Source organism: Martes martes (assembly GCF_963455335.1).
Source record: "Martes martes genome assembly, chromosome: 1".
In the NCBI taxonomy this organism is placed as follows: Eukaryota; Metazoa; Chordata; class Mammalia; order Carnivora; family Mustelidae; genus Martes; species Martes martes.
The window spans coordinates 68,119,138-68,143,731 of NC_137888.1; the positions used below are offsets into that span (position 1 = coordinate 68,119,138).

General features: G+C 36.6%; 1 protein-coding gene across 1 annotated transcript in view; it reads right to left on the reverse strand.

Annotated features, from left to right (window-relative positions):
* ATR (ATR checkpoint kinase) overlaps nucleotides 1-24,594 on the reverse strand; it is a 101,573-nt gene that overhangs the window by 61,055 nt on the left and 15,924 nt on the right. Inside the window, exons 8-20 of the mRNA XM_080822530.1 lie at nucleotides 24,100-24,252; nucleotides 23,344-23,536; nucleotides 22,865-23,127; nucleotides 21,547-21,737; nucleotides 21,361-21,461; nucleotides 21,034-21,205; nucleotides 20,003-20,173; nucleotides 18,193-18,387; nucleotides 15,480-15,665; nucleotides 13,005-13,097; nucleotides 10,877-11,007; nucleotides 8,822-8,965; nucleotides 880-973 (exon numbers count right to left, since the gene is read on the reverse strand). Coding sequence (XP_080678656.1) covers nucleotides 880-973; nucleotides 8,822-8,965; nucleotides 10,877-11,007; nucleotides 13,005-13,097; nucleotides 15,480-15,665; nucleotides 18,193-18,387; nucleotides 20,003-20,173; nucleotides 21,034-21,205; nucleotides 21,361-21,461; nucleotides 21,547-21,737; nucleotides 22,865-23,127; nucleotides 23,344-23,536; nucleotides 24,100-24,252 — 2,087 coding nt within the window. The remainder of the gene's footprint in view (nucleotides 1-879; nucleotides 974-8,821; nucleotides 8,966-10,876; nucleotides 11,008-13,004; nucleotides 13,098-15,479; nucleotides 15,666-18,192; nucleotides 18,388-20,002; nucleotides 20,174-21,033; nucleotides 21,206-21,360; nucleotides 21,462-21,546; nucleotides 21,738-22,864; nucleotides 23,128-23,343; nucleotides 23,537-24,099; nucleotides 24,253-24,594) is intronic.

A 24,594-nucleotide genomic window follows, 5' to 3' on the forward strand; every position in this document is an offset into this window, starting at 1 on the left:
CAATGCAGGGCTCCATCCCAGGACCCTGGGATCATTACCTGAGCCGAAGGCAGACACTTAACTACTTAGCCACCCAAGTGCCCCTCATTCTAAAATCTTCGGACCTGGAGAAAAATTTTATTCTGATCAAATAAAGAATCTACTTATCTGAAAAAAATCCTTCTTGGTAAGAAATAACAAGTTTCCCTTAACTTACAAAGAACTACATAATAGCCTTGAACCAAATCTAGATTATACAAATGAATAATTCACTCCTTATTTGATTACTTATCTTATGACTATAATGAGTTATCCAATAAAAGAGAAAATAAAGACCTCAGGACCAATCTTGGGGTCTGCAGTAAATATTTCTGCTAATCTGACCCAAGATCAGGTATTCCACTTTCTGTCCTAAAATTCTATGGAATCACTATTAACACCTTCATAATCTCGGAGAATTCACTGGACTTCAAGATGATGGAACTATAGGTTATTCCCCTCCTAAAGCTCAGGAATCAGTAAGATTTGACAATTTCATACCATTGTTTGTAGCACAACATAACTAGAATTCTCCAGCAGCTTTTCTGGGCATGAAGCTATGGTAGCTTCTTCTTTGGGGGACTACAAGTAGGGACATATTGACTTAGGAAGTAAAGTCACAAGTACTGTATTTTTTGCTCTCTGTTCCACATAATGTAATAACATCTTTATCTAAGTGCTAAACTTCCTTCTAAAAAAATCATAGTTTGTGATAGGGCTATCTAATTGCCAAAATTAGCCACTGGAACAGGACTATATTATCCCTAGATCTAATTCTAAAGAACCTGTGTTCAAAGTATTGGAATTTGGGAACAATTCTGTATCAATGATCTCCTAAGACATAAATAAAAAATTAAATACCTTTCTGTATTCCTGTAGAACTGCTTTTATCTTTTTTAATTCTGGATGATCAGGTAAAAAATATATTTCATGAAGAAAATCTTGTACAGCATCCCTGATAGTTAAGTGGAAGAAAAAGAATTATTTGCAAAGAGTATGAGTACTAAAAAAAAATAAAGCAGAAGTTGAAACTAAGGCCAATTTAGTTCACACTTAAAAGTGCTAGTGGGGACACCTGGTGGGCTAAGTTGGGAGAGCATGTGACTCTATCTCCAGGTGGTGAGTTTGAGCCCCACACTGGGTGTAGAGAATTTAAAGCTAAATTTAAAAAAAAATAAAAAATAAAAAATGCTAGAGATGCCTGGGTGGCTCAGTTGGTTAAGTGTCCGATTCCTGATTTCAGGTCATGATCTCAGGGTTGTGAGATGGAGCCTAATGGGGCTCTGTGCTCAGTGTGAAGTCTGCTTGGGATTCTCTCTCCCCCATCCTTCTGCCCCTCCCCCCACACACTCTCTCTCTCAAATAAATTCTTTAAAAAAGAGCTGGTGGATTAATGATCTTTCCTAACCATGTCTAGTTATTAATAATGGCAAATAATCACATCTAAGGAAATCACCCTGTTGCAGTATTTACATTGGTGGCCCTGAATAAAACCATATTTCTTTGTATAGGTATGCATATGTAGTCACTTCCTCTTCATTTTGGGCGAGGTGTGTGACTTGCTTTAACACACAGAATGTGGCAGAGGAAAATGCTGTGCCAATTCAGGGCCTAACTGTCGAAAACGTCCAGCAGCTTCTGATTTGTGCTCTTCAGAGTCCTAAGTCACCGCATAAGATGTCTGGCCACCAACATGGACAGGCTACATGAAAACAGTGAGGCTCCAAGACTACATGCAAAGAGACAGAAACCCAGCCAAGTCTACCTGCTGGCTGACTGCAGCCATACTAGTGACCAAAGAATCTACCAGCAGAACCCAGTCCAGACTGCAAAATTATAAGTAAATAAAAATGCTATAATTTTAAGACACTAGATTTTGGAGTGTTTCAAGGTGTAGCAATACATAGCCAAACCCAACCTTAAAACACAAATTCTCATTAAAAATTTTAGAGAAATAGGAGGAGGAGTCAAGATGGAGGAGAAGTAGCAGGCTGAGACGACATCGGGTAGCAGGAGATCAGCTAGATAGCTTATCTAACCATTGTGAACACCTATAAATCCAACGGGAAATCGAAGAGAAGAAGAGCAACAAACCCAGAAACAGAAAATCGATCACTTTCTGAAAGCTCCAACAATTGACTGCTTTCCTCGAGGCGCGACCGCAAGCCAGGGAGGCGGGGCTATTGGGCGCTTTGCTCTGAGAGCGCACTGAGGAGCGGAACCCCAAGCTCTCGGCTCCTCCGGGCCGAGAGATTGGGAGGCCGCCATCTTCATTCCCGTCCTCCGGAACTCTACGGAAAGCGCTCAGGGAACAAAAGCTCCCGAAAGCGAACCCGAGCGGATTACTTAGCCCGGCCCCTGGCAAGGGCGGTGCAATTCCGCCTGCGGCAAAGACACTTGAGAATCACTACAACAGGCCCCTCCCCCAGAAGATCAACAAGAAACCATCCAAAACCAACTTCAGTCACCAAGAACAGCGGAATTCCACAGCAGGAGAAAGCAAATCCTACCTGGACAAAATGACAAGGCGGAAAAACTCACCTCAAAAAAAAGAACAAGAGGCCGTACCGAAGGCTGGAGACCTAATCAATACAGACATAGGTAGCATGACAGATCTAGAGTTCAGAATGACAATTCTCAAGGTTCTAGCCGGGCTCGAAAAAGGCATAGAAGATATTAGAGAAACCCTCTCCGGAGAGATAAAAGCCCTTTCTGGAGAAATAAAAGAACTAAAATCTAACCAAGTTGAAATCAAAAAAGCTATTCATGAGGTGCAATCAAAAATGGAAGCTCTCACTGCCAGGATAAATGAGGCAGAAGAAAGAATTAGTGACATAGAAGACCAAATGACAGAGAATAAAGAAGCTGAGCAAAAGAGAGACAAACAACTACTGGAACACGAGGAGAGGATTCGAGAGATAAGTGACACCATAAGACGACACAACATTAGAATAATTGGGATTCCAGAAGAAGAAGAAAGAGAGAGGGGAGCAGAAGGTATATTGGAGACAATTATTGGAGAGAATTTCCCTAATATGGCAAAGGGAACAAACATCAAAATCCAGGAGATGCTAAGAACGCCCCTCAAAATCAATAAAAATAGGTCCACACCTCGTCACCTGATAGTAAAATTTACAAGTCTTAGCGACAAAGAGAAAATCCTGAAAGCAGCCCGGGAAAAGAAGTCTGTAACATACAAGGGTAAAAACATTAGATTGGCAGCGGACCTATCCACAGAGACCTGGCAGGCCAGAAAGAACTGGCATGAGATATTCAGAGCACTAAACGAGAAAAACATGCAGCCAAGAATACTATATCCGGCTAGGCTATCATTGAAAATAGAAGGAGAGATAAAGAGCTTCCAGGACAAACAAAAGCTGAAAGAATTTGCAAACACCAAACCAGCTCTACAGGAAATATTGAAAGGGGTCCTCTAAGCAAAGAGAGACCCTAAAAGTAGTAGATCAGAAAGAAACAGAAACAATATACAGTAACAATCATCTTACAGGCAATACAATGGCACTAAATTCATATCTCTCAATAGTTACCCTGAATGTTAATGGGCTAAATGCCCCAATCAAAAGACACAGGGTATCAGAATGGATAAAAAAACAAAACCCATCCATATGCTGCCTACAAGAAACTCATTTTAGACCCGAAGACACCTCCAGATTTAAAGTGAGGGGGTGGAAAACAATGTACCATGCTAATGGACATCAGAAGAAAGCTGGGGTGGCAATCCTTATATCAGATCAATTAGATTTTAAGCCAAAGACTATAATAAGAGATGAGGAAGGACACTATATCATACTCAAAGGGTCTGTCCAACAAGAAGATCTAACAATCTTAAATATCTATGCCCCTAACATGGGAGCAGCCAACTATATAAACCAATTAATAACAAAATCAAAGAAATACATCGACAGTAATACAATAATAGCAGGGGACTTTAACACTCCCCTCACTGAAATGGACAGATCATCTAAGCAAAAGATCAACAAGGAAATAAAGGCCTTAAATGACACACTGGACCAGATGGACATCACAGATATATTCAGAACATTCCATCCCAAAGCAACAGAATATACATTCTTCTCTAGTGCACATGGAACATTCTCCAGAATAGACCACATCCTGGGTCATAAATCAGGTCTCAATCGGTACCAAAAGATCGAGATCATTCCCTGCATATTTTCAGACCACAATGCTCTGAAGCTCGAACTCAATCACAAGAGGAAATTTGGAAAGAACGCAAATACATGGAGACTAAACAGCATCCTTCTAAAAAATGAATGGGTCAACCAGGAAATTAAAGAAGAATTGAAAAAATTCATGGAAACAAATGATAATGAAAACACAACAGTTCAAAATCTGTGGGACACAACAAAGGCAGTCCTGAGAGGAAAATATATAGCAGTGCAAGCCTTTCTCAAGAAACAAGAAAGGTCTCAAATACACAACCTAACCCTACACCTAAAGGAGCTGGAGAGAGAACAACAAAGAAAGCCTAAACCCAGCAGGAGAAGAGAAATCATAAAGATCAGAGCAGAAATCAATGAAATAGAAACTAAAAAAACAATAGAACAAATCAACAAAACTAGGAGCTGGTTCTTTGAAAGAATTAATAAGATTGATAAGCCCCTGGCCAGACTTATCAAAAAGAAAAGAGAAAGGACGCAAATAAATAAAATCATGAATGAAAGAGGAGAGATCACAACCAACACCAAAGAAATACAAACAATTATAAGAACATACTACGAGCAACTCTATGGCAACAAATTTGACAACCTGGAAGAAATGGATACATTTCTAGAGATGTATAAACTACCACAACTGAACCAGGAAGAAATAGATAACCTGAACAGACCCATAACCAGTAAGGAGATTGAAACAGTCATCAAAAATCTCCAAACAAACAAAAGTCCAGGACCAGACGGCTTCCCAGGGGAATTCTACCAAACATTTAAAGAAGAATTAATTCCTATTCTCCTGAAACTGTTCCAAAAAATAGAAATGGAAGGAAAACTTCCAAACTCATTCTATGAGGCCAGCATCACCTTGATCCCAAAACCAGACAAGGATCCCACCAAAAAAGAGAATTACAGACCAATATCCTTGATGAACACAGATGCGAAAATTCTCACCAAAATACTGGCCAATAGGATCTAACAGCACATTAAAAGGATTATTCACCACGACCAAGTGGGATTTATTCCAGGGCTGCAAGGTTGGTTCAACATCCGCAAATCCATCAATGTGATACAATACATTAATAAAAGAAAGAGTAAGAACCATATGATACTCTCAATAGATGCTGAAAAAGCATTTGACAAAGTGCAGCATCCCTTCCTGATTAAAACTCTTCAAAGTGTAGGGATAGAAGGCACATACCTCAACATTATCAAAGCCATCTATGAAAAACCCACCGCAAATATCATTCTCAATGGAGAAAAACTGAAAGCTTTTCCGCTAAGGTCAGGAACACGGCAGGGATGTCCGTTATCACCACTGCTGTTCAATATAGTACTAGAAGTCCTAGCCTCAGCAATCAGACAACAAAAAGAAATTAAAGGCATCCAAATCGGCAAAGAAGAAGTCAAACTATCACTCTTTGCAGATGATATGATACTATATGTGGAAAACCCAAAAGGCTCCACTCCAAAACTGCTAGAACTTATACAGGAATTCAGTAAAGTGTCAGGATATAAAGTCAATGCACAGAAATCAGTCGCATTTCTTTACACTAACAACAAGACAGAAGAAAGAGAAATTGAGGAGTCAGTCCCATTTACAATCGTACCCAAAACCATAAGATACCTAGGAATAAATCTAACCAAAGAGGCAAAGAATCCATACTCAGAAAACTATAAAGTACTCATGAAAGAAATTGAGGAAGACACAAAGAAATGGAAAAATATTCCATGCTCATGGATTGGAAGAACAAATATTGTGAAAATGTCTATTTTACCTAAAGCAATCTACACATTTAATGCAATCCCTATCAAAATCCCATCCATTTTTTTTAAAGAAATAGAACAAATAATCCTAAAATTTATATGGAACCAGAAAAGACCTCGAATAGCCAAAGGAATATTGAAAAAGAAAGCCAAAGTCGGTGGTATCACAATTCCAGACTTCAAGCTCTATTACAAAGCTGTCATCATCAAGACAGTATGGTACTGGCACAAAAACAGACATATAGACCAATGGAACAGAATAGAGAGCCCAGAAATAGACCCTCAACTCTATGGTCAACTAATCTTCGACAAAGCAGGAAAGAATATCCAATGGAAAAAAGACAGCCTGTTCAACAAATGGTGCTGGGAAAATTGGACAGCCACATGCAGAAAAATGAAATTGGACTATTTTCTTACACCACACACGAAAATAGACTCAAAGTGGATGAAGGACCTCAATGTGCGAAAGGAATCTATCAAAATCCTTGAGGAGAATGCAGGCAGCAACCTCTTTGACCTCCACCGCAGCAACTTCTTCCTAGGAACATCGCCAAAGGCAACAGAAGCAAGGGCAAAAATGAACTATTGGGATTTCATCAAGATCAAAAGCTTTTGCACAGCAAAGGAAACAGTTAACAAAACCAAAAGACAACTGACAGAATGGGAGAAGATATTTGCAAACGACATATCAGATAAAGGGCTCGTATCCAAAATCTATAAAGAGCTTATCAAACTCAATACCCAAAGAACAAATAATCCAGTCAAGAAATGGGCAGAGGACATGAACAGACATTTCTGCAAGGAAGACATCCAGATGGCCAACAGACACATGAAAAAATGCTCCACATCACTCAGCATCAGGGAAATACAAATCAAAACCACAATGAGATACCACCTCACACCAGTCAGAATGGCTAAAATTAACAAGTCAAGAAATGACAGATGCTGGCGAGGATGCGGAGAGAGGGGAACCCTCCTACACTGTTGGTGGGAATGCAAGCTGGTGCAACCACTCTGGAAAACAGTGTGGAGGTTCCTCAAAAAACTGAAAATAGAGCTACCCTACGACCCAGCAATTTCACTCCTGGGTATATATCCTAAAGATACAAACGTGGTGCTCCGAAGGGGCACGTGCACCCGAATGTTTATAGCAGCAATGTCCACAATAGCCAAACTGTGGAAAGCGCCTAGATGTCCATCAACAGATGAATGGATAAAGAAGATGTGGTATATATACACAATGGAATACTATGCAGCCATCAAAAGACATGAAATCTTGCCATTTGCGACGACGTGGATGGAACTAGAGGGTATCATGCTTAGCGAAATAAGTCAATCGGAGAAATATAACTATCATATGATCTCTTTGATATGAGGAAGTGGAGATGCAAGGTGGGGGGGTTTGGGGGGAGGTAGGAAAAGAAAAAATGAAAAGATGGGATTGGGAGGGAGACAAACCATAAAAGACTCAATCTCTAGAAACAGACTGAGGGTTGCGGGGGGGAAGGGGGATGGGAGAGGGTGGTGGGGAAATGGACATTGGGGAGGGTATGTGCTATGATGAGTGCTGTGAAATGTGTAAACCAGACGATTCACAGACCTGTACCCCTGGGGATAAAAATACATTATATGTTTATTAAAATAAAAAAATTAAAAAAAAATTTTTAGAGAAATAGATACAAATAATTCTTATTGAGACTACTCTAATAATACCTAAATACCCAAAAAGTATTTCTAAATTCTAGTCTTCATTCATCTATGCAACAAGTATGAGTAAAGCAACTATCATGTGCCACTACGTGCAAGTAAGTTAGAGCACAGTCTGTTTTGGAAAATCTTGAGGAAAGATTTAAAGAAGTAAAAAGTGACCAAATTTTGGAAAGACTTAAAAGTCAAGATAAGCAATTTGAAATTCATTAGTTAGTAATTGGGAGAATCACAGAATGTCTCCATATGCTATAATAATACTGATAAAAGAGAAGCTTTTATTTTTATTTTTTAAGATTTTATTTATTTTTTTGACAGACAGAGATCACAAGTAGGCAGAAATGCAGGCAGAGAGAGAGAAGGAAGCAGACTCCCTGCTGAGCAGAGAGCCCCACGAGGGGCTCGATCCCAGGATCCTGGAATCATGACCTGAGCTGAAGGCAGAGGCTTCAACCCACTGAGCCACCCAGGCACCCCAAGAGATGCTTTTAAATATGAACAGTAAGAAATGTGATAAAAGCCTAAAGGAAGGGAGTCTGGTTAAAAGGCTAATGCAATGAAGTAATGAGAGTTTCAATTAAGATAAGCTATAGAAAGTAGGTGAACATACCTCCTAACCTTTCTCAAGTTATTCAACTACCTGCCTTTTAAGTGTGAAAGGAAAGGTAAAGGGGCGCCTGGGTGGCTCAACTGGTTGGATGTCTGCCTTTGGTTCTGGTCAAGATCCTGAGTCCCGGGATAGAGCCCTCCTTCGGGCTCCCTGCTCAGTGGGGAGTCTGCTTCTTCCTCTGCTCCTCACCCTGCTCGTGCTCTATCAAATAAATAATTAAATCTTTAGGGAAAAAAAAAAAGGAAAGGTAAAGTTAGCCTTACTTTTTTCAAAACTGATGAAAAATAATTTTGAGTTGCTGATCTAAATGTTTTAAATATAATTATTATGGGTCAATGTCACAACTGAAATAACATTAGTTTAATCTATATTGGCTTAAAGCATGTCAATTATTTTTGTTTGATGTACTCTAAATTAAAAAGAATGTGAACAATTCCACCTTACCAGCAATAATTCCAATACCACGAGACATAAATATACAGTAATAAAAAGTTGCTACTTTACTATTAATTTCAGTTACAATAAATACCTGTTTTCAATTATGAGGTAGTGAAATATAGCTGCAGTTTCTTCAGGCTGGATGTGTATGAGAGGTAACAAAGCTACTATCACATGACTGAGAAGGGAACCAAGATAAGCATGATCCAGGCAACGAACAAAGCAATCCCAAGCTCTATATGAAAAAAACAAGTAAGTTAAAAGTCACATTGTTCTGTAAAGCCCATCAATGAGTTATTAGCTGGGCAAATGACAATATATACAAATAATGAGATTATAAGGCAGCTGTAAAAACAGTATAAAGGTCAGTATTCTACCTGTAAATAGAGTGATCTCTCTTATGTATTAAGTCAAAAAAAGCAAGGTAAAAAACAGGTTATAATATGCTACCTTTTGAGGCAAAATTAATACAAATAAGTGTGTATGTCTGTGTGTGCATTTGTTTATATATATATATACATATATATATATATTTAGAAGATTTTATTTATTTGAGAGAGAGACAGAGAGAGTGAGAGAGAGCACTACTGGATAGAAGGGCAAAGGGAGAAGCAAACTCCCCACTGAGAAGGGAGCCAAACATGGCACTCAATCCCAGGACCCTGTGATCATGACCTGAGCTGAAGGAAGATGCTTAACCAACTGAGCCACCCAGGCATCCTGCATGTTTATACTTTTAAAACAGGGAGAATTATACGAAAATTAAGAAAAATAGATATAATTAGAAAGAAAACTAGATTCACAAATTTGAATTTCAGACAATGTTTATGTTTTACATGAATTTAAAATTAAAGAGGGAAAAAGCAACCTCTAAAAATTTTAAACAAACTAAGGGCACCTAGATGGCTCAGTCAGTTAAGCATCTGAATTCAATTCAGGCCCCGGGATCGAGCCCGGCTCTACACTCAGTGGGAAGTCGGCTTGCCACCTTCCTGCCCTCCCCACTCCCCTGCTTGTTCTCTCTCTCTCTCTCTCTCAAATAATAAGTAAATCTCTTTTAAAAAATTTTTAAACAAACTAAAACTGAACCTAACTGAGTATCAAGTTGGTGGCACATGTACACAGAAAAGAATTACTTCACATGACTTTAAAATGTATTATTCTGACATTCCATCTCTAATACGTACAGTTTAAGGACAAAAAAGACCTCTGAAAAAAACAAAAATACGTAAGTAGTAAATAAATAAATAAAACAAAAAAAGGACCTTCAAGGAGCTTAAAATGCATTCACTAGTCTGTTAGAAGTAATACTAAAATTATATTAACTTAAATTAGAAATCCTACATACCAAAATCTCAGTGGCCTGAAAGAAGTGTGGGGAAGGGTTTTAAGGAGTGAATCTGTTTGTAAGAGATTATATTTAAGGGTCCAAACCACCAAATTTGTGACTTGTGCATGTCATTTGAATTCTGATCCAAACAAACCAACACCTTTGGGAAAAAGATCTTTGAGACAATTGGGGAAATCCATATATGCATTGAGTTTTAGACAGTATTAAGAAATTCCTATTAATTCTAATATAATAATTCATGATATTTGTATTTTTTAAAATTTATTTATTTGACAGAGATCACAAGTAAGGAGAGAGGCAGGCAGAGAGAGCAGAGAGCAGAGAGCCCCATGTGGGGCTCGATCCCAGGACCCTGAGATCATGACCTGAGCCGAAGGCAGAGGCTTTAACCCACTGAGCCACCCAGGCGCCCCATGATATTTGTATTTTTTAAAATGCCTTATCCACTAGGTAAATCTGAGGTATTTACAAGTGCAATGATACTGGGGTTTTCTCTAAAACATTCCAACTAACAATAAAATAAGTGAAGGTGGTCAGATTAAGTAACATTGGCAATGCTGATTAACTGTTGAGGTTGGAAAATAGGTATGTAGGGGTTCATTATACTATTTTATTTTCCAGTATCTTAAAAGATTTCATACTAGTATGTCTTTAAAGAAGTAAACATATTCCCTTTCAATATAAATATCCTTTCCATCTTAATTATTTACAGTCTGAATCCCTCAAAGAGATAGGAATTCAAGTTAGTGCTACTGGGAAATGCAAAAGTTCTAATGAATTTAGGGAGTCATTTACCTGCAACACAATTCAGGAAAATCATCCTTGAATCTCAGGCCAGTTCTTAGCGTGGTCATCATCTTCACCCTCACAGAACTGACATGTTTTGGTCCCATCAACTTCATCAAAGACATCAAACTGTTCAAAGCCTATAAAGTAAGTAGGGCTTTAAAATAAAGCCTATAAACAAGTCGGCAGGAGCAGACGAGCCCTAAGGACAAGAACCCACTCACATCTCAGAGTAGTACCTATTCTCTAGCAATACAATGTCTAAATGTTGGCCAGTTCATTTTGTCCAAATTCTTATGTAAGAATTACAAATTTGAAAAATGTAAGCTGAGTTCTGGTGTGTTTTTTCTTGTGAGGGTAATTTGTTATTTTTGTCCTGGCAGTCCTCTAGAAGGGTAATTTTCAAATTTATTAAGAATATAATACCTATTGTTTAATTTTCTTCATATTCATCCCAAACTACTATGTAGCTGCATGTATTTTTTTGTCATAATGGTACTAATTTCAAGATGCTCTGAGTTTAGTAAAACAAACAAATTTAGGAAAACAAAACTGATGATATACCTGGAAAATTACATACACATTTTATTGTGGAACACAGAATCGGACTTATATCACAGCTCCAGGTTCTAATGAAAGAGTAAAGAAACTCTCTAGTCAACCTTAACTATGTGCCAAAACATACAAGCTTTTTATGGTTTAAAATACAAACTAGTTTTCTTAGATTGGAGGTCATTCTCTCACTCTAAGAAAGATTCTATGAAGATGAAACAAGTTGTCTAGAGGACTAAATTTACCAGCTGACACCAACAGAATAAGTATTGGCTGTAGAAGTAGTTCAATATTATGTCATGTCTGTCTTGGCTCCTTAAGGATATTAAGAGAAGAAGAGTACAGACCGAATAAAAGCTTTTACTCACAGATTTTTTCTGTAATTTTACTGACTGTAGAGATGGAAAGCAATAAAAAGGGAAATTTAATCAATATCTAAAATTCTATCCTCATCTATGGACAAAAACTTCCAGTGGTGACCAACTGTTACAGCAGTCATAATAAAACTTCATTGTGCCAAACACATTTAAACACAAACTGACAAATACTGAAGTTACTTAACTATATATAACCTAACATTTTCGGTTTTCAAAAACACCACAGGCCATGATTCACAACATACCAATTTGCACCAATGAATTCAATTATGCAACTTTTGCTGAGCCATCAGAGATGCTAGTCTCTTTTTACCCACTGAGCTAGATGGTGTGATGACATGAGCCTGAAGCTATTGGGGTCATTACCTGGCATTTATGATCGAGCCAGTGCTCGCTTCGGCAGCACATATACTAAAATATGATCGAGCCAATCCAGGGGTGTTTGAGCTGAGATGAATTCTGAGAACATTGTGTCCAAAGTCAAGTTATGCCCAAAGCTATATTATTCTTACATTTTTAGTCACAAAGCCAATAAATTCTTCTAAGCCAGTTTGGGTTAAAACTGGCTTTATAAACAAAGGAAAAAAAAATGTAAGTGATATAATTCCTCTTTTTATACTCCCCAAAAGCTTATAAAGGGACAGAGGGATCCAGAATATCATATGTTTATCTTTTTTAAAAATAAATATTTTATTTTGAAAAAATGCACAATTAATGACAAAAATAAAATTACCAAGCTACTCCAGGGAAGAGACTTATTTGCATCCTAAACTACATGCAAACCAGCACAGGGATTACTATAGTGGAAAACTCCAATAAATACTAGTCCTGAGAGGCGCCTGGGTGGCTCAGTCGTTAAGTGTCCAACTCAGGTCATGATCCCAGGACCCTGGAATCAAGCCCTACATCAGGCTCCCTGCTCAGCGGGAAGCCTGCTTCTCCCTCTCCCACTCCCCCTGCTTGTGTTCCCTCTCTTGCTGTGTCTCTCTCTGCCAAAAAAATAAATAAAATCTTAAAAAAAAAAAGACTAGTCCTGAAAGAACCAAGCAGAATACCAAATTATGAAAAGCCAGGCTTCTAGATAAAGAGTTTGCTAACTATATATATTTAATTCTTATCTTTGAATGTTTGTAGCTACAAGCAGAAGTCATGTCTCCTATAAATTCTATATGAATTCTAGCACTTTGTACCTTAATATCACTACCTACCATTTTCTTATCTTCAATGCCAACACTGGAGCTCAGTAACTGCATGTTAAAAAAGGCCAAAATGCCCAACAACTTAGGTTGCAAATAATCAGCCTAATGAAAATAAAAACACATAAAACAGATATTATGTAAGTTTTACACAGATCAAATTCCATAAGTCAAAAATTTAACTAACATCATTTCTATATTACCTATGTTAGGATATTAGGAGTAATACGCACCTGGTGGACTTTCTAAAAGTATGAATTTTCTTATCTAGTATTTTAAAAATTAGTGAAACTGATTTATAATCACCATGACAGTACTCTACAATGAGAAAATCATGAGCTTTTGAATTATGAAGTGTGCTGGAGGTGAGATCCTCAGGATTTGACTAACAGAAGGACGCAGAATGAAGAGGATATTTTATCTTAAAGAGAAGAACAGAAAAAGACAAAGTGACTGTCCTTATCTAGAGCATTCAGAATCGAGATGGGGGAAAAAAGTGCTGAAGTAAGGAAAAAATAACCTACAGAGCCAATGGTCAGACACAGGGGTCAAAAGCCCCTGAGGTAACAGTGGTAGAGGGGTATAAGGCCATGGGCATCAACGGTTAAAGGCTAGGTATCACTGACCATGGCACTTTGGGTCTCCTGAAGTGAAAAGGATTAATTCTTTCTTATAAGAGGGTCCTAGAGGAAAGGGTGTGGGCTTTAAGTCAGCCAAACCTGGGTTTGAATCCCAATTTTGACCTACTCAGTTTGTGTGCTGGGTAAGTAACTTAACTCCTCTGAGTCTGTAAAATGAAAAGACCTATTGCACAGAGATGTTGTAGAGATTAAATAAGAAAACATGCATTAAGGACTGAAAAATAGTACAATACTGCTTTTGCTACAGGAGCCATTGAGAAGCAGCACCCATGGCTCTGCACTACTCTGTGGCCATGGGCCTCAACAAGGGCCACAAGGTGACTAAGAACATGAACAAACCAAGGCAAAGAAGCTGCTGCAGGCACCTTATCAAGCACATCAAGTTTATGCGGGACAGGATATGAGACGTATGTGGCTTCACCCCATACAGCAGCATGCAATGGAGATGCTCAATGTCTCCAAGGACAAGGGCACCTTCAAGTTCATCAAGAAAAGGATGAGACTACATATTCAAGACAAGAGGAAGAGAAAGGAGCCAAGCAATGTCCTGGCAACCATGAGGAAAGCAGCAGCCAAGAAGGACTGAACCCCCCTTCCCATGTATGTAATAAAGCCTTTTTGGAACTTCGGGAAAAAAAGAATACCGTAAAGTGTTACACTTAAGTTGTTAATACTATTACAAACTGGGAATGTGAGTACTCTGCAAAGAATATTCAAAATATTTATGTAGGGGCAAGGAAGGGGCAAGAAGGATACTAGGGCGCCTGGGTGGCTCAGTAGGTTAAGCGCCTACCTTCGGCTCGGGTCATGATCCAGCAGTCCTTGGATCAAGCCCCACATCGGGATCCTTGCTCTGTGGGGAGCGTGCTTCTCCCTCTCTCTCTCTCCCCCACTCGCACTCTCTTTCTTGCTCACTCTTTCTCTTAAGTAAAATATTTTAAAAAAATAAAATAAAGGATAAAGAAAAGAAAGTAGAAGGAAAGAGCCAATGAAGACTGAGTGGATGGTTAAAAAAAAAAAAAAATCAATAAAGTGTGGTATGACAGAAGCCACAAGGGAAGGGATGGTCAGTTGTACTGAATAGCACTGAAAGGTTAAATAAGATAGGAAAAGAGAAGTAACCATTGGATTTGACATCAGGAAGACTGTTTTTGAACTGGGTAAGAATTCCAGTGGAATAGTGAGAACAGAATTAGATTAACATCTAGTTTAGATGAACTAAAGAATGCATGGGAAACAAGAAAGAAAACAAGGTAGAAACTCAAGATATTTTGCTGATTGCCCTTTGAGTCTCTTGAAGGAAGGAGAGCAATCAAAAAAAAAAAAAAAAAGTAAGCCTGAAGATTTATATATACGTTTTTTCACATGAAGAAGTGACATACATGAAGAAGCACATACAAACTTAAGATAGGAAAAGATAAAAAGGGATAACATATCTTCTGACTTTCCCTTAAATATAACAATGGATTTTAAATATAGTTAGAACTGACAAGGTTAGTATGTTGTGCCAAATAGATAGTAGGGGAAGGAGTAGGGGGAGTCACAAATGTATTCTAATCTATAGTTAAAAAGTAGTGAAGAAAATTTAATTTGAACTTTTTCACCCAGTGAAAAAATAAAATCTATAATCATTTCAAAACACATATTTTTTTAACACTAAGGTATGTTGTTAATACCTTGCTATGAACATGCAATTTAAATCATCCTTTTCAAAATAAAAATCCCAATTTGAAATTTAAATAAATCTCTAGCATTTGAAAGATACATACAATATCCATTTCTCCAATCTCAAAATTAAGCTATAAAAAGGCAAAAAACAAACAAAATCCCAAATAATATTCCTTACCATTAATTCGGGTGATGTGATCTCTCTGGGGCCCTGATATGGATCATCACTAGATGCAAATGAGGCAAGTATTGACAAACCATTGAAAACCTGCTGATAGTGTTCTCCAATACGTAGCAATAATTCATTATGCAAACCTTGGAAATCTTGTCTCAATAGACTCCCCAGTTCAATTTCTGTTTCATTCTAGTCCAAAGACACATAAAAAAAAAAAAAAAAAAGGCTTTTGGAAGTACGTACCTTGATTTTAACATACTATTAGTAAATCAGAAGTTTTACCTCATCTGACAAGATTTACTAAAGAGGGGTGCCTGGGTGGCTCAGTGGGTTAAGCCTTTGCCTTCGGCTCAGGTCATGGGTCTCAGGGTCTTGGGATCGAGCCCCGCATCGGGCTCTCTGCTCAGCAGGGAGCCTGCTTCCCCCTCTCTCTGCCTGCCTCTGCTTATTTGTGATCTCTCTCTGTCAAATAAATAAATAAAAATCTTTAAAAAAAGAAAAGAAAGAAAAATGACTCATCCATTAAAAAAAAAAAAGATTTACTAATGGTATTTTAAAAGGTATTGGAAAAGGGTCTAATCTCTATTTCTCAGGTAGGTCTCCCACACGTAATGAAGAAAAATGATTAGACTTTATTTTCTAATAAAATTTTAAAAAGGAAGTCCCAGTTTTCTTAAAATATCCTCAACTCATTATTCATAGATACATAACCCCCGAGAGGAAATACAGTACAGTGGCAGTCTTTCTGGTCAAACTGTTTAAATTCCAGCTTTCTCACTTACTACTTTAGCTGTGACCTGGATAAGTTACCTAATTTGACCTCTCTCTACCTTAGTTTTCTCAACTATAAAAAGGAAAAATAATAGCATCTTCATCTCATTGCAAAAATGAGGACTAAGTGAAATGATCCATATAAATTGTTTAGTAAGGTTCTGATATGTAGGAAAATATTATTATCATTCTACCTCTATAACATAGATTTTTTTCTCAAAACGAATAAGCATATTCAATAATTCTCATATGGAAAGAAATCTATTGCTACCATATCATGAAACACATGAAATAAAAATTAACATCAGAGAAAATAGTAGTCACAGACATATATCTGACAGTTTTTCCTGTTCCTGCATAGTCTCATATTTTTTCAAAGATACTGTTACTGGGGTGCCTGGCTGGCCCAGTTGGTTAAGTATCCAACTCTTGATTTCGTCCCAGGTCATGATCTCAGGGTCCTGGAATTAAGCCAGCACCGCCCACTGGCCTCCACGCTCAGCAGCAGGGAGTCTGCTTGTCCCTCTGCCCCTCCCTTCTGCTCATGCTTGCACACACACACACACACACACACACTCTCTCTCTCTCTCTCTCTCAAATAAATAAATAAAATCTTAAAAGAAAAGATATTCTCTCCCTCTGCTCCCCCCACCGTGTGGGCTCTTTCTCTAAAAAAATTAATTAAAAAAAAGAGATATTACTGCTGTATGACACCAAAAAAGAAGTATAAGCTATAATTTTAAATTTAAAAAAACAAGCAACATACTGGGCCAAATAGTAACTTGAGCACTAGGGGCGCCTGGGTGGCTCAGTGGGTTAAAGCCTCTGCTTTTGGCTCAGGTCATGATCCCAGGGACTTAGGATCGAGCCCCGAATCGGGCTCTCTGCTCAGTGGAGAGCCTGCTTTCTCCTCTCTGCCTGCCTCTCTACCTACTTGTGATCTCTGTCTGTCAAATTAAAAAACAAAACAAAACAAAAAAACACCTTAAAAATAAGTAATTCGAGCACTAACCAAACAAAACAAAACACTAAAATTATGCTATAGTTGAGACTGCCTCTTCCTGTAAATATAATTAACTTGCATATCAGTCAACTTTTACCTCAATCAAAAAATTCATTTTTTGGGGCACCTGGGTGGCTCAGTGGGTTAAGGCCTCTGCCTTTGGCTTGGGTCGTGGTCTCAGGGTCCTGGGATCGAGCCCCGCATCAGGCTCTCTGCTCAGCAGGGAGGCTGCTTCCTCCTCTCTCTCTGCCTGCCTCTCTGCCTACTTGTGATCTCTGCCTGTCAAATAAATAAAATCTTTTTTAAAAATTCATTTTTTTAAAATTCATTTTTTAAAAAAGTTTTTTTTTAATTTTATTTATTTGAGAGAAAGAGATACAGTTAGTGAGCACGAGCACATGCAGGGAGAAAAGGGAGAAGTAGGCTCCCCACTGAGCAGGGAGCCTGATGTGGGGTTTGATCCCAGGAGCCTGGGACCATGACCTGAGCCAAAGGCAGATGCTTAATCGACAGAGCCACCCAGGTGCTCCGCCAATCAAAAGATTTTAAAATGAGGGGCGCCTGGCTGGCTCACTTGGAAAAACATGTGACTTTTGTTCTTGGGGGTGTGAGTTAAGCCCCACAATGGGTGTAGACTACTAAAAAATAACCTAAAAAAAAAAAAAATTCTGCAATGAAATGAGTTGAGAACCTGAACCATGAATGGATGATTGTCTTATGCCATTAGGGTGAAATGATCAAAGAAAATAACAAGAGAATAACTCTATTTAATACACTCTTTTAGGCCCAAAATAAAACTTATTTACATGATATTATTTGTACTTATATTACTCTAGAATAAGCTATAAATTGCCCACTCTCCTTCCTACGAGAATGTTATAACAGCTTTCCTATAATGCTAATTTAAACCAAAGAGTAAAATATACACAAACATTCAATTACCTTCAGATAATGAAGGGCACGTTCTAATTCATCCTTGGAACAGGAACAGACCAAATGAGAAAAAATATATTTGAAGTTATTTATTAAAATCTCTCTACGATTGACATTTAATTGTTTTCCTAAAGTTCGAATGAGAGCAGAAGCTGCAGGGCTTGCTTTGGCAGCAAGGTCAGGTAGCAGAACTTGTAATGTCCTCTGAAAAAGAAACACTACAATTAGTAAAAAGTACATTTGTCCAGGTAATAACATATTCACATAAGTTATGTGAAAAATATTTTAAAATGCCAAACAAATTTGGAGTCTATATGCGATATACTTAAATTCAGATTAACCACTTATCCATTCAACAGATATTTACTGAGCATCTACTATGATTCAGGAACTACAGGTATAGAGGCAAAAAAATGGCCAAGGTCCCTGACAGCAGAGTTCACACTGTAGGTAATGTAGAAACTAATACATAAGTAAAGAAGATAATTTTTCATGAGTACATGTTAAAATACACTCATGCTCTTAGGCAGAAGTTCCAAGTTTGATTTATTATATGGGCTAACCTGGATTTAGACAACAAGCAAAAGAAACCATAAATACAATATTTTAGTTATTTTTTTTTAATTAAAAAGTTGAGGAAAAAAATTTTAAAAGTTGATGCTTCAATATTAATAGAACCATTTTAACACACTCACCATCCCAACATGGCAAAAAATCTGTTTTGATTTTGGTCTATTTCCTATAAGATCTTATTCATTAAATATATACAAAATTCCAAACATAAAAGGGCAGGCCTTCCATTTATTCATCCAACATGTATCTAAAAAGTACCTACTACATGTCAGTCACAATCTTAGGCACTGGAGATTTAATAGTAAACAAGCCTCAGGCCCTGCCCTTAAAGATGCTTATACCTTCCTTGTTTAATACCCTTCAAATTTAATATTGAAATGAAGCTATTTTAAGACCAATTTAACATTACAAGATAGTCTAAAAAATATTAAAAATTATTATATTAATGGTTTGTTCCATAATTATCTATAACCTAAATATTAGACATTTAGTTTCTAAATGTTTTTGGTTTAGTTTTGCTACCTAGAAAATGTTGCAATAAACACCTGCACTTTTTGGTTCCCAGAGTGAAATTACTGAATGAAAAGGTAAGAATATCTTTATAATCCTTACTGTATACTACCATATTTTCTTTCAGGATTTGACCAATTTACAAGCAATTTAAGTTTGTTTAAAATATAATAATATTGTAGGGAAAAATACTCAGTTCTGACAGTGTGAATCACTATTATAATTTATTAAGGATAATGATAACTGCCTTGGGAAAAGGGAAGAAGATAATCTACTTCATCCATCTTGGAAGCCTAACCCTAATGACATTTCAAAGGCTTCTCAAACCACTCCATACTACAAACTCTGTAATCTGAAATCACAGAAGATCATATATACCAATAGTTTTGTACTTTATTACTCTAACTCCTTAAGGATAAAAATGATATTGGACTGTGCATTACCAATGGAACCAATCATAACACTAAAGACATTAAGGGCTCAGTCAACTGAATTAGTAAGAATTTATCAATTAGTATTAACCTTTCAGGATAACTAACCATATAAAGTAATAACTCAAAGTAACATGAACTTAAATTTTATAATATATCCAAGTCAAAGAAAACATGTACATTTGAAAGTCAACAATCTATATGTTCCTCAGGGTACTTGACAGATTTTCTTTAAAATAAGACTAGAATGGAATAAACACAAAATTGAAAAACCTCAATTAAGTCAACTATGCCTTACAACTTACAGTGAGGAAACGATTAAGATCAGGAAAGTCAAAAACATTGGCAATTTCAGACAAGGTATTTAAAGCCATTTCTCTCTGGTGAGCCGCATCTTGTTTTCGCATCTCAGCATTCTGGCATGGAGTACTAGGAAGTGCTGTCATCTGACTGGAATGAAGGGATTCTACTAAAAACTAGATCAAAACAATTTAATTTTCATACAAGCAAGGAAATTTAACAAATACTCTCGAAGCTAACATAAAGGACATATCAATGCCCTAAAAACATTACCTTAATTAGCTCATTCAATTTTTAACAACCTTAATAAGGTAGATTATGTCATAATCTTCCTTTTACAAATGGAGAAACCAGGTTTAGTTAAGAAATTTAAATTTAAATTTACACCACTAACCGGGCAAAGCCAGTATTTTAACATATCTAACTCTTCAACCATGAATCGAATCAACCTTTTTTAAAACAAAGTGCCTTACCCATAATATCAAGCCATAACAAAGTTTATCAAAAAGAAAGGGTAAAAAAGCATTTCTTAATAGATTAACAATAGAACATAATAATTCAATATATTATCATAAGATGATTTCCCCCTCCCATTTATAATATACATCTTCAGTTCAAGATCATAAAATATAAAATTGGTAAGATTTAGGTTCTCTTATTAAACTAAATAAATCATTTAAAAAATATATCCTTTAGGGGTGCCTGGGTGGCTCAGTTGGTTAAGTGTCTGCTTTCAGCTCAGGTCATGATTCTCAGGGTCCTGGGATAGAGCACCACATTGGACGCCCTGCTCAGAGGGGAGTCTGCTTTTCCCTTTGTCCCTCCTCCACTCATGTTTATGTGTTCTCTCTCTCAAATAATAAAATCTTAAAAGAAAAAAAAATGGATACACGCACACACACACACACACACACACACACATACATATCTCCTTTAAAGCAAGACAAATAAAAAATATAGAGAGTTTTTTTTTTTTTTCTTAAACTCTTACAAAGTACTGCTATTTCCTATAGTCAAGGCCAATCCTGACTCTCACCTGACAGATGGGTTTCTTATACTGGCTGAAAAAGTTTTGGAGTTTAACACTCTTAGCTGCAACCAGAGCTCTGATTTCTGTATATGCTGCTCCAGAGACAGACGCTGACTTCGATAATAAACAATGCAATAAATGCAAAAGTGCAAAAGGTACCAAATCTCCTTTTGCTGCCCTAAAATCAAAAAAAGTTATCATCAATGTCTCAAATATAAATGGAAATCCATAAAAAAATACATGTTGATAATCTTTCTATATCATATCTGTCACACCACCATTTCTAACACAAAGTAAACAAAAAAGGAAGTATAAAAATGCTGCCAAACATACCTTCCAATATCCCCTGTTGTAAGAATCAAGGTATCCTTCAACTCATTATTTCTTGAGATTTGAGCATGTGTATATGCTTCCTTCATTCTTAAGACAAAAAGCTAGAATAATAAAATTAACTAATTAAGGAATTTTTTAGAGCCAGATTAATGAAGATACAAATGTTGAAAAATAAAAACTATCAACCTCTTTTATAAATCCATCTTCAGAGTCCAAGGATTCCAATATATGCTTGATATTTCCACTAAAAGCCACTCTAACATCCTTGTCTGGATCTTCCATTAAATTTAATAAAGCTCCAAGAACTGTTTTCACATCTGCTTCATCTTCTCTAAAATCAAGGTGCTTACAAAGATGATATAGATTATCTATGAAAGCTAAAAGATGAGAGCATATAACACCTAATAAACACATCGAATATCCAAGTTTTATAGTAAAAGAACCAGTAAACAATATACAAAGATTTCTAACTCACCTTTTAATGTCATTATTTAAATTAGAGCACACAGAATTGTGGAAAATTAAAATGAATACTTAAAAATTTAAATTTACTTTATACTTAATAAAAGTTGTAATTTCAATCTAAAATAAAGTCTAGATTTCTTTTAAGTTATAAAATGACTAGTCACTTAGATTATGTAGATTATATTTTACCAAAATAGACTTAAAAGCACATTTCACTAATTCAGGGTGCCTGGGTGGCTCAGTCAGTTAAGCATCCAACTTGATTTTGGCTCAGGTCATGATCTCAGGGTTGTGAGAATGAGCCCTGCATCTGGTTCCTTGCTGGGTGTGGAGCCTGACTGAGACTTTCTCTCCCTCTGCCCCTCCCCACCCTCTGGGGAAAAAGGGGGGGGGGCAGCCCATTTCACTAATTCAGAGGACTGTGAACTAAGGGCAATCTTAGCCTTACTGTTAATCATACGTTACAAGATTTACAGAGTCCCAGAAACTACCTATTATATTATTTTGAAAACTTAAGAACAAGTTGCAATTTACTACCCCAAAAAATGGATCTTACAAGTATTTATATAAATTTCACGTTCTCAACATACTCATGTATCATTACCATTGGAAAAGTGGCTAAGAAGATATAGCCTATATACATGTAGTCCTCTCAGTTGGGCAAAATATCTAATTATTTGAAGTTCTGAAGGTCCAAGGTAGTGGCAGGGACACGTTAAGAAGGTCCCTGGTATCACTAAGGAGGATACAGAGTATATAATTCTATCATTGATTTAAAAAAGAGAGGTTTAAAAGGTTTTAAAGTAGGGTGCCTGGGTGGCTCAGTTGGTTAAAAGTCTGCCTTTGGCTCAGGTAATGAGCCTAGGGTTCTGGGACTGAGCCCTATGTTGGGCTCCCTGCTCAGCAGGGAATCTGCTTCTCCTTCTCCCTCTGCCCCTCCCCTGACAACTCAGTGCACGTGCTCCCTCTCAAACAAATAAATAAAATCTTTAAAAAAAAATTTTTTTAAGTATTACATAAATCATAAAAAATCACTCACCAAGTTTCACTGGACTAGGTGTTTTTTTTTTTAGTAGGAAAAGGAAAGGCTTGCAAATAGAAGCTTTTAGTTGAGAAGATGAACATTCGTGTTGAGAAGTGACTTTTAGGCTTTTACAGAAAAGGTCAATATGTCCATGTTCAGAGAAAGGTTCTGCTAAAGAACTTGTCAAATAATACATGCCATGAAGCGTACAGACAAGTTGACCAAGAATAGAGGCAAATTCTTTCTGGACAATTTCAGAATCATCTTTGACTTTATCTCTGGAGAGAAAAAAGAAAAGGTACTAACTAAACCTTGCTTTATTTTGTGGTTTTAATTTGGGCTAAAAATAATGGTAAGACAAAGCCTAGAAGAAAATTTAAATTCTAAAACTAAAATCAACATTTGCTCTACATACCCACCAATATACATATATTTATATATAGTATGATTTTTTCCACCAAGTTATATATTCAAATTAAAATATTAATACATACATAAGAATCTTGGGAACTCTGTTACATGAATTCTGCTGCTGCAGTAAGATAAAAAATCCATTAACACAACTAGCCCGGATTACTTCATAGGAGCTCTGTAAGGCCCAGGTATAAACTGCTGTTCTCCATTCAAGGAATACTCTTCTTGGAAATAAAGTTAGAAGAAACACACACCGTGACTGTGCCTGTGGTGCTGAAAAAAATTAAGTCTATTAAACAAGATTTCTAAGTGTTAATTTTATTTATATATGTATATATATACATATTCATTTCATGTATGTATTCATTCTTTGTTGTAAAGTAACATTTAAAATACATATAATATTTAATTAAAAGCTCTTTTTTCAAAAATAAAAGCATGTGCACTGAAAAAGGTCTATGTTCAATCTTACTGGATAACCAGAGAAATACAACTAAAAATCACACCCATCAGACAGTAAAAAATAATTTTTTAGTTACCTCAACACTTAAACATTTTAAAGTCTGACAAAGTGAGGATCCTAGACAATAGGAACTCTCATATTCTGCTAAGAGGAATGTAAACTGGAATGGCATCTTTGGAGAACAATGTTGCAGAATAGAGCTGGATGTGCAAATCCTATAATCTGTTCAATTTGTTACTTTTTAAAAGTCTAACTTCTTTTTGAATCATTAAAAAACGTACTGCCTCTTTTAATTATTGAAAAAAAACAGCAACTTGTTAGAAGTCCCACATAGAGATGAGTTAAACCACACACACAGAATTTTGTGACTTACAGTAGCTATCTGAAATCTTCTGGCTTAATGCTAGAAGATTAGTGGCAAATGTGGTCAACTTTAAAGAGCCATCATCAGAATGGGGATGAATCCATGGAAGTGAGAGCATTCCACATAAATCTTCCAGAATATGATCTTCAAAAGAAGTTTTCACTACAGAAAAACACAACAGGTGATTAATTATATCTTCATCCTTAATCATATTTACCTATATCTTTTTTTTCTTTTAATAAAAATAAATGTTCTAATCACCAGGTGGAATTATAGCATTCAGTAAACAAAGGTTCTTAGTACAGATATGATGTTCTGAGGTCTGTGAACCAAAAGAAATTAAATGTGACTTTATAAAAATATGCATCCATGTATTTTTTAGAAGGATCATAACATTCTTCAGAAATTCTAAAAAATATAATAGTTTTAAATTATTTCTATATGCTGAAAAAGAATAATAAATCACAATATTACACGGAAAAATTTGGAACTTAGAAATTACTG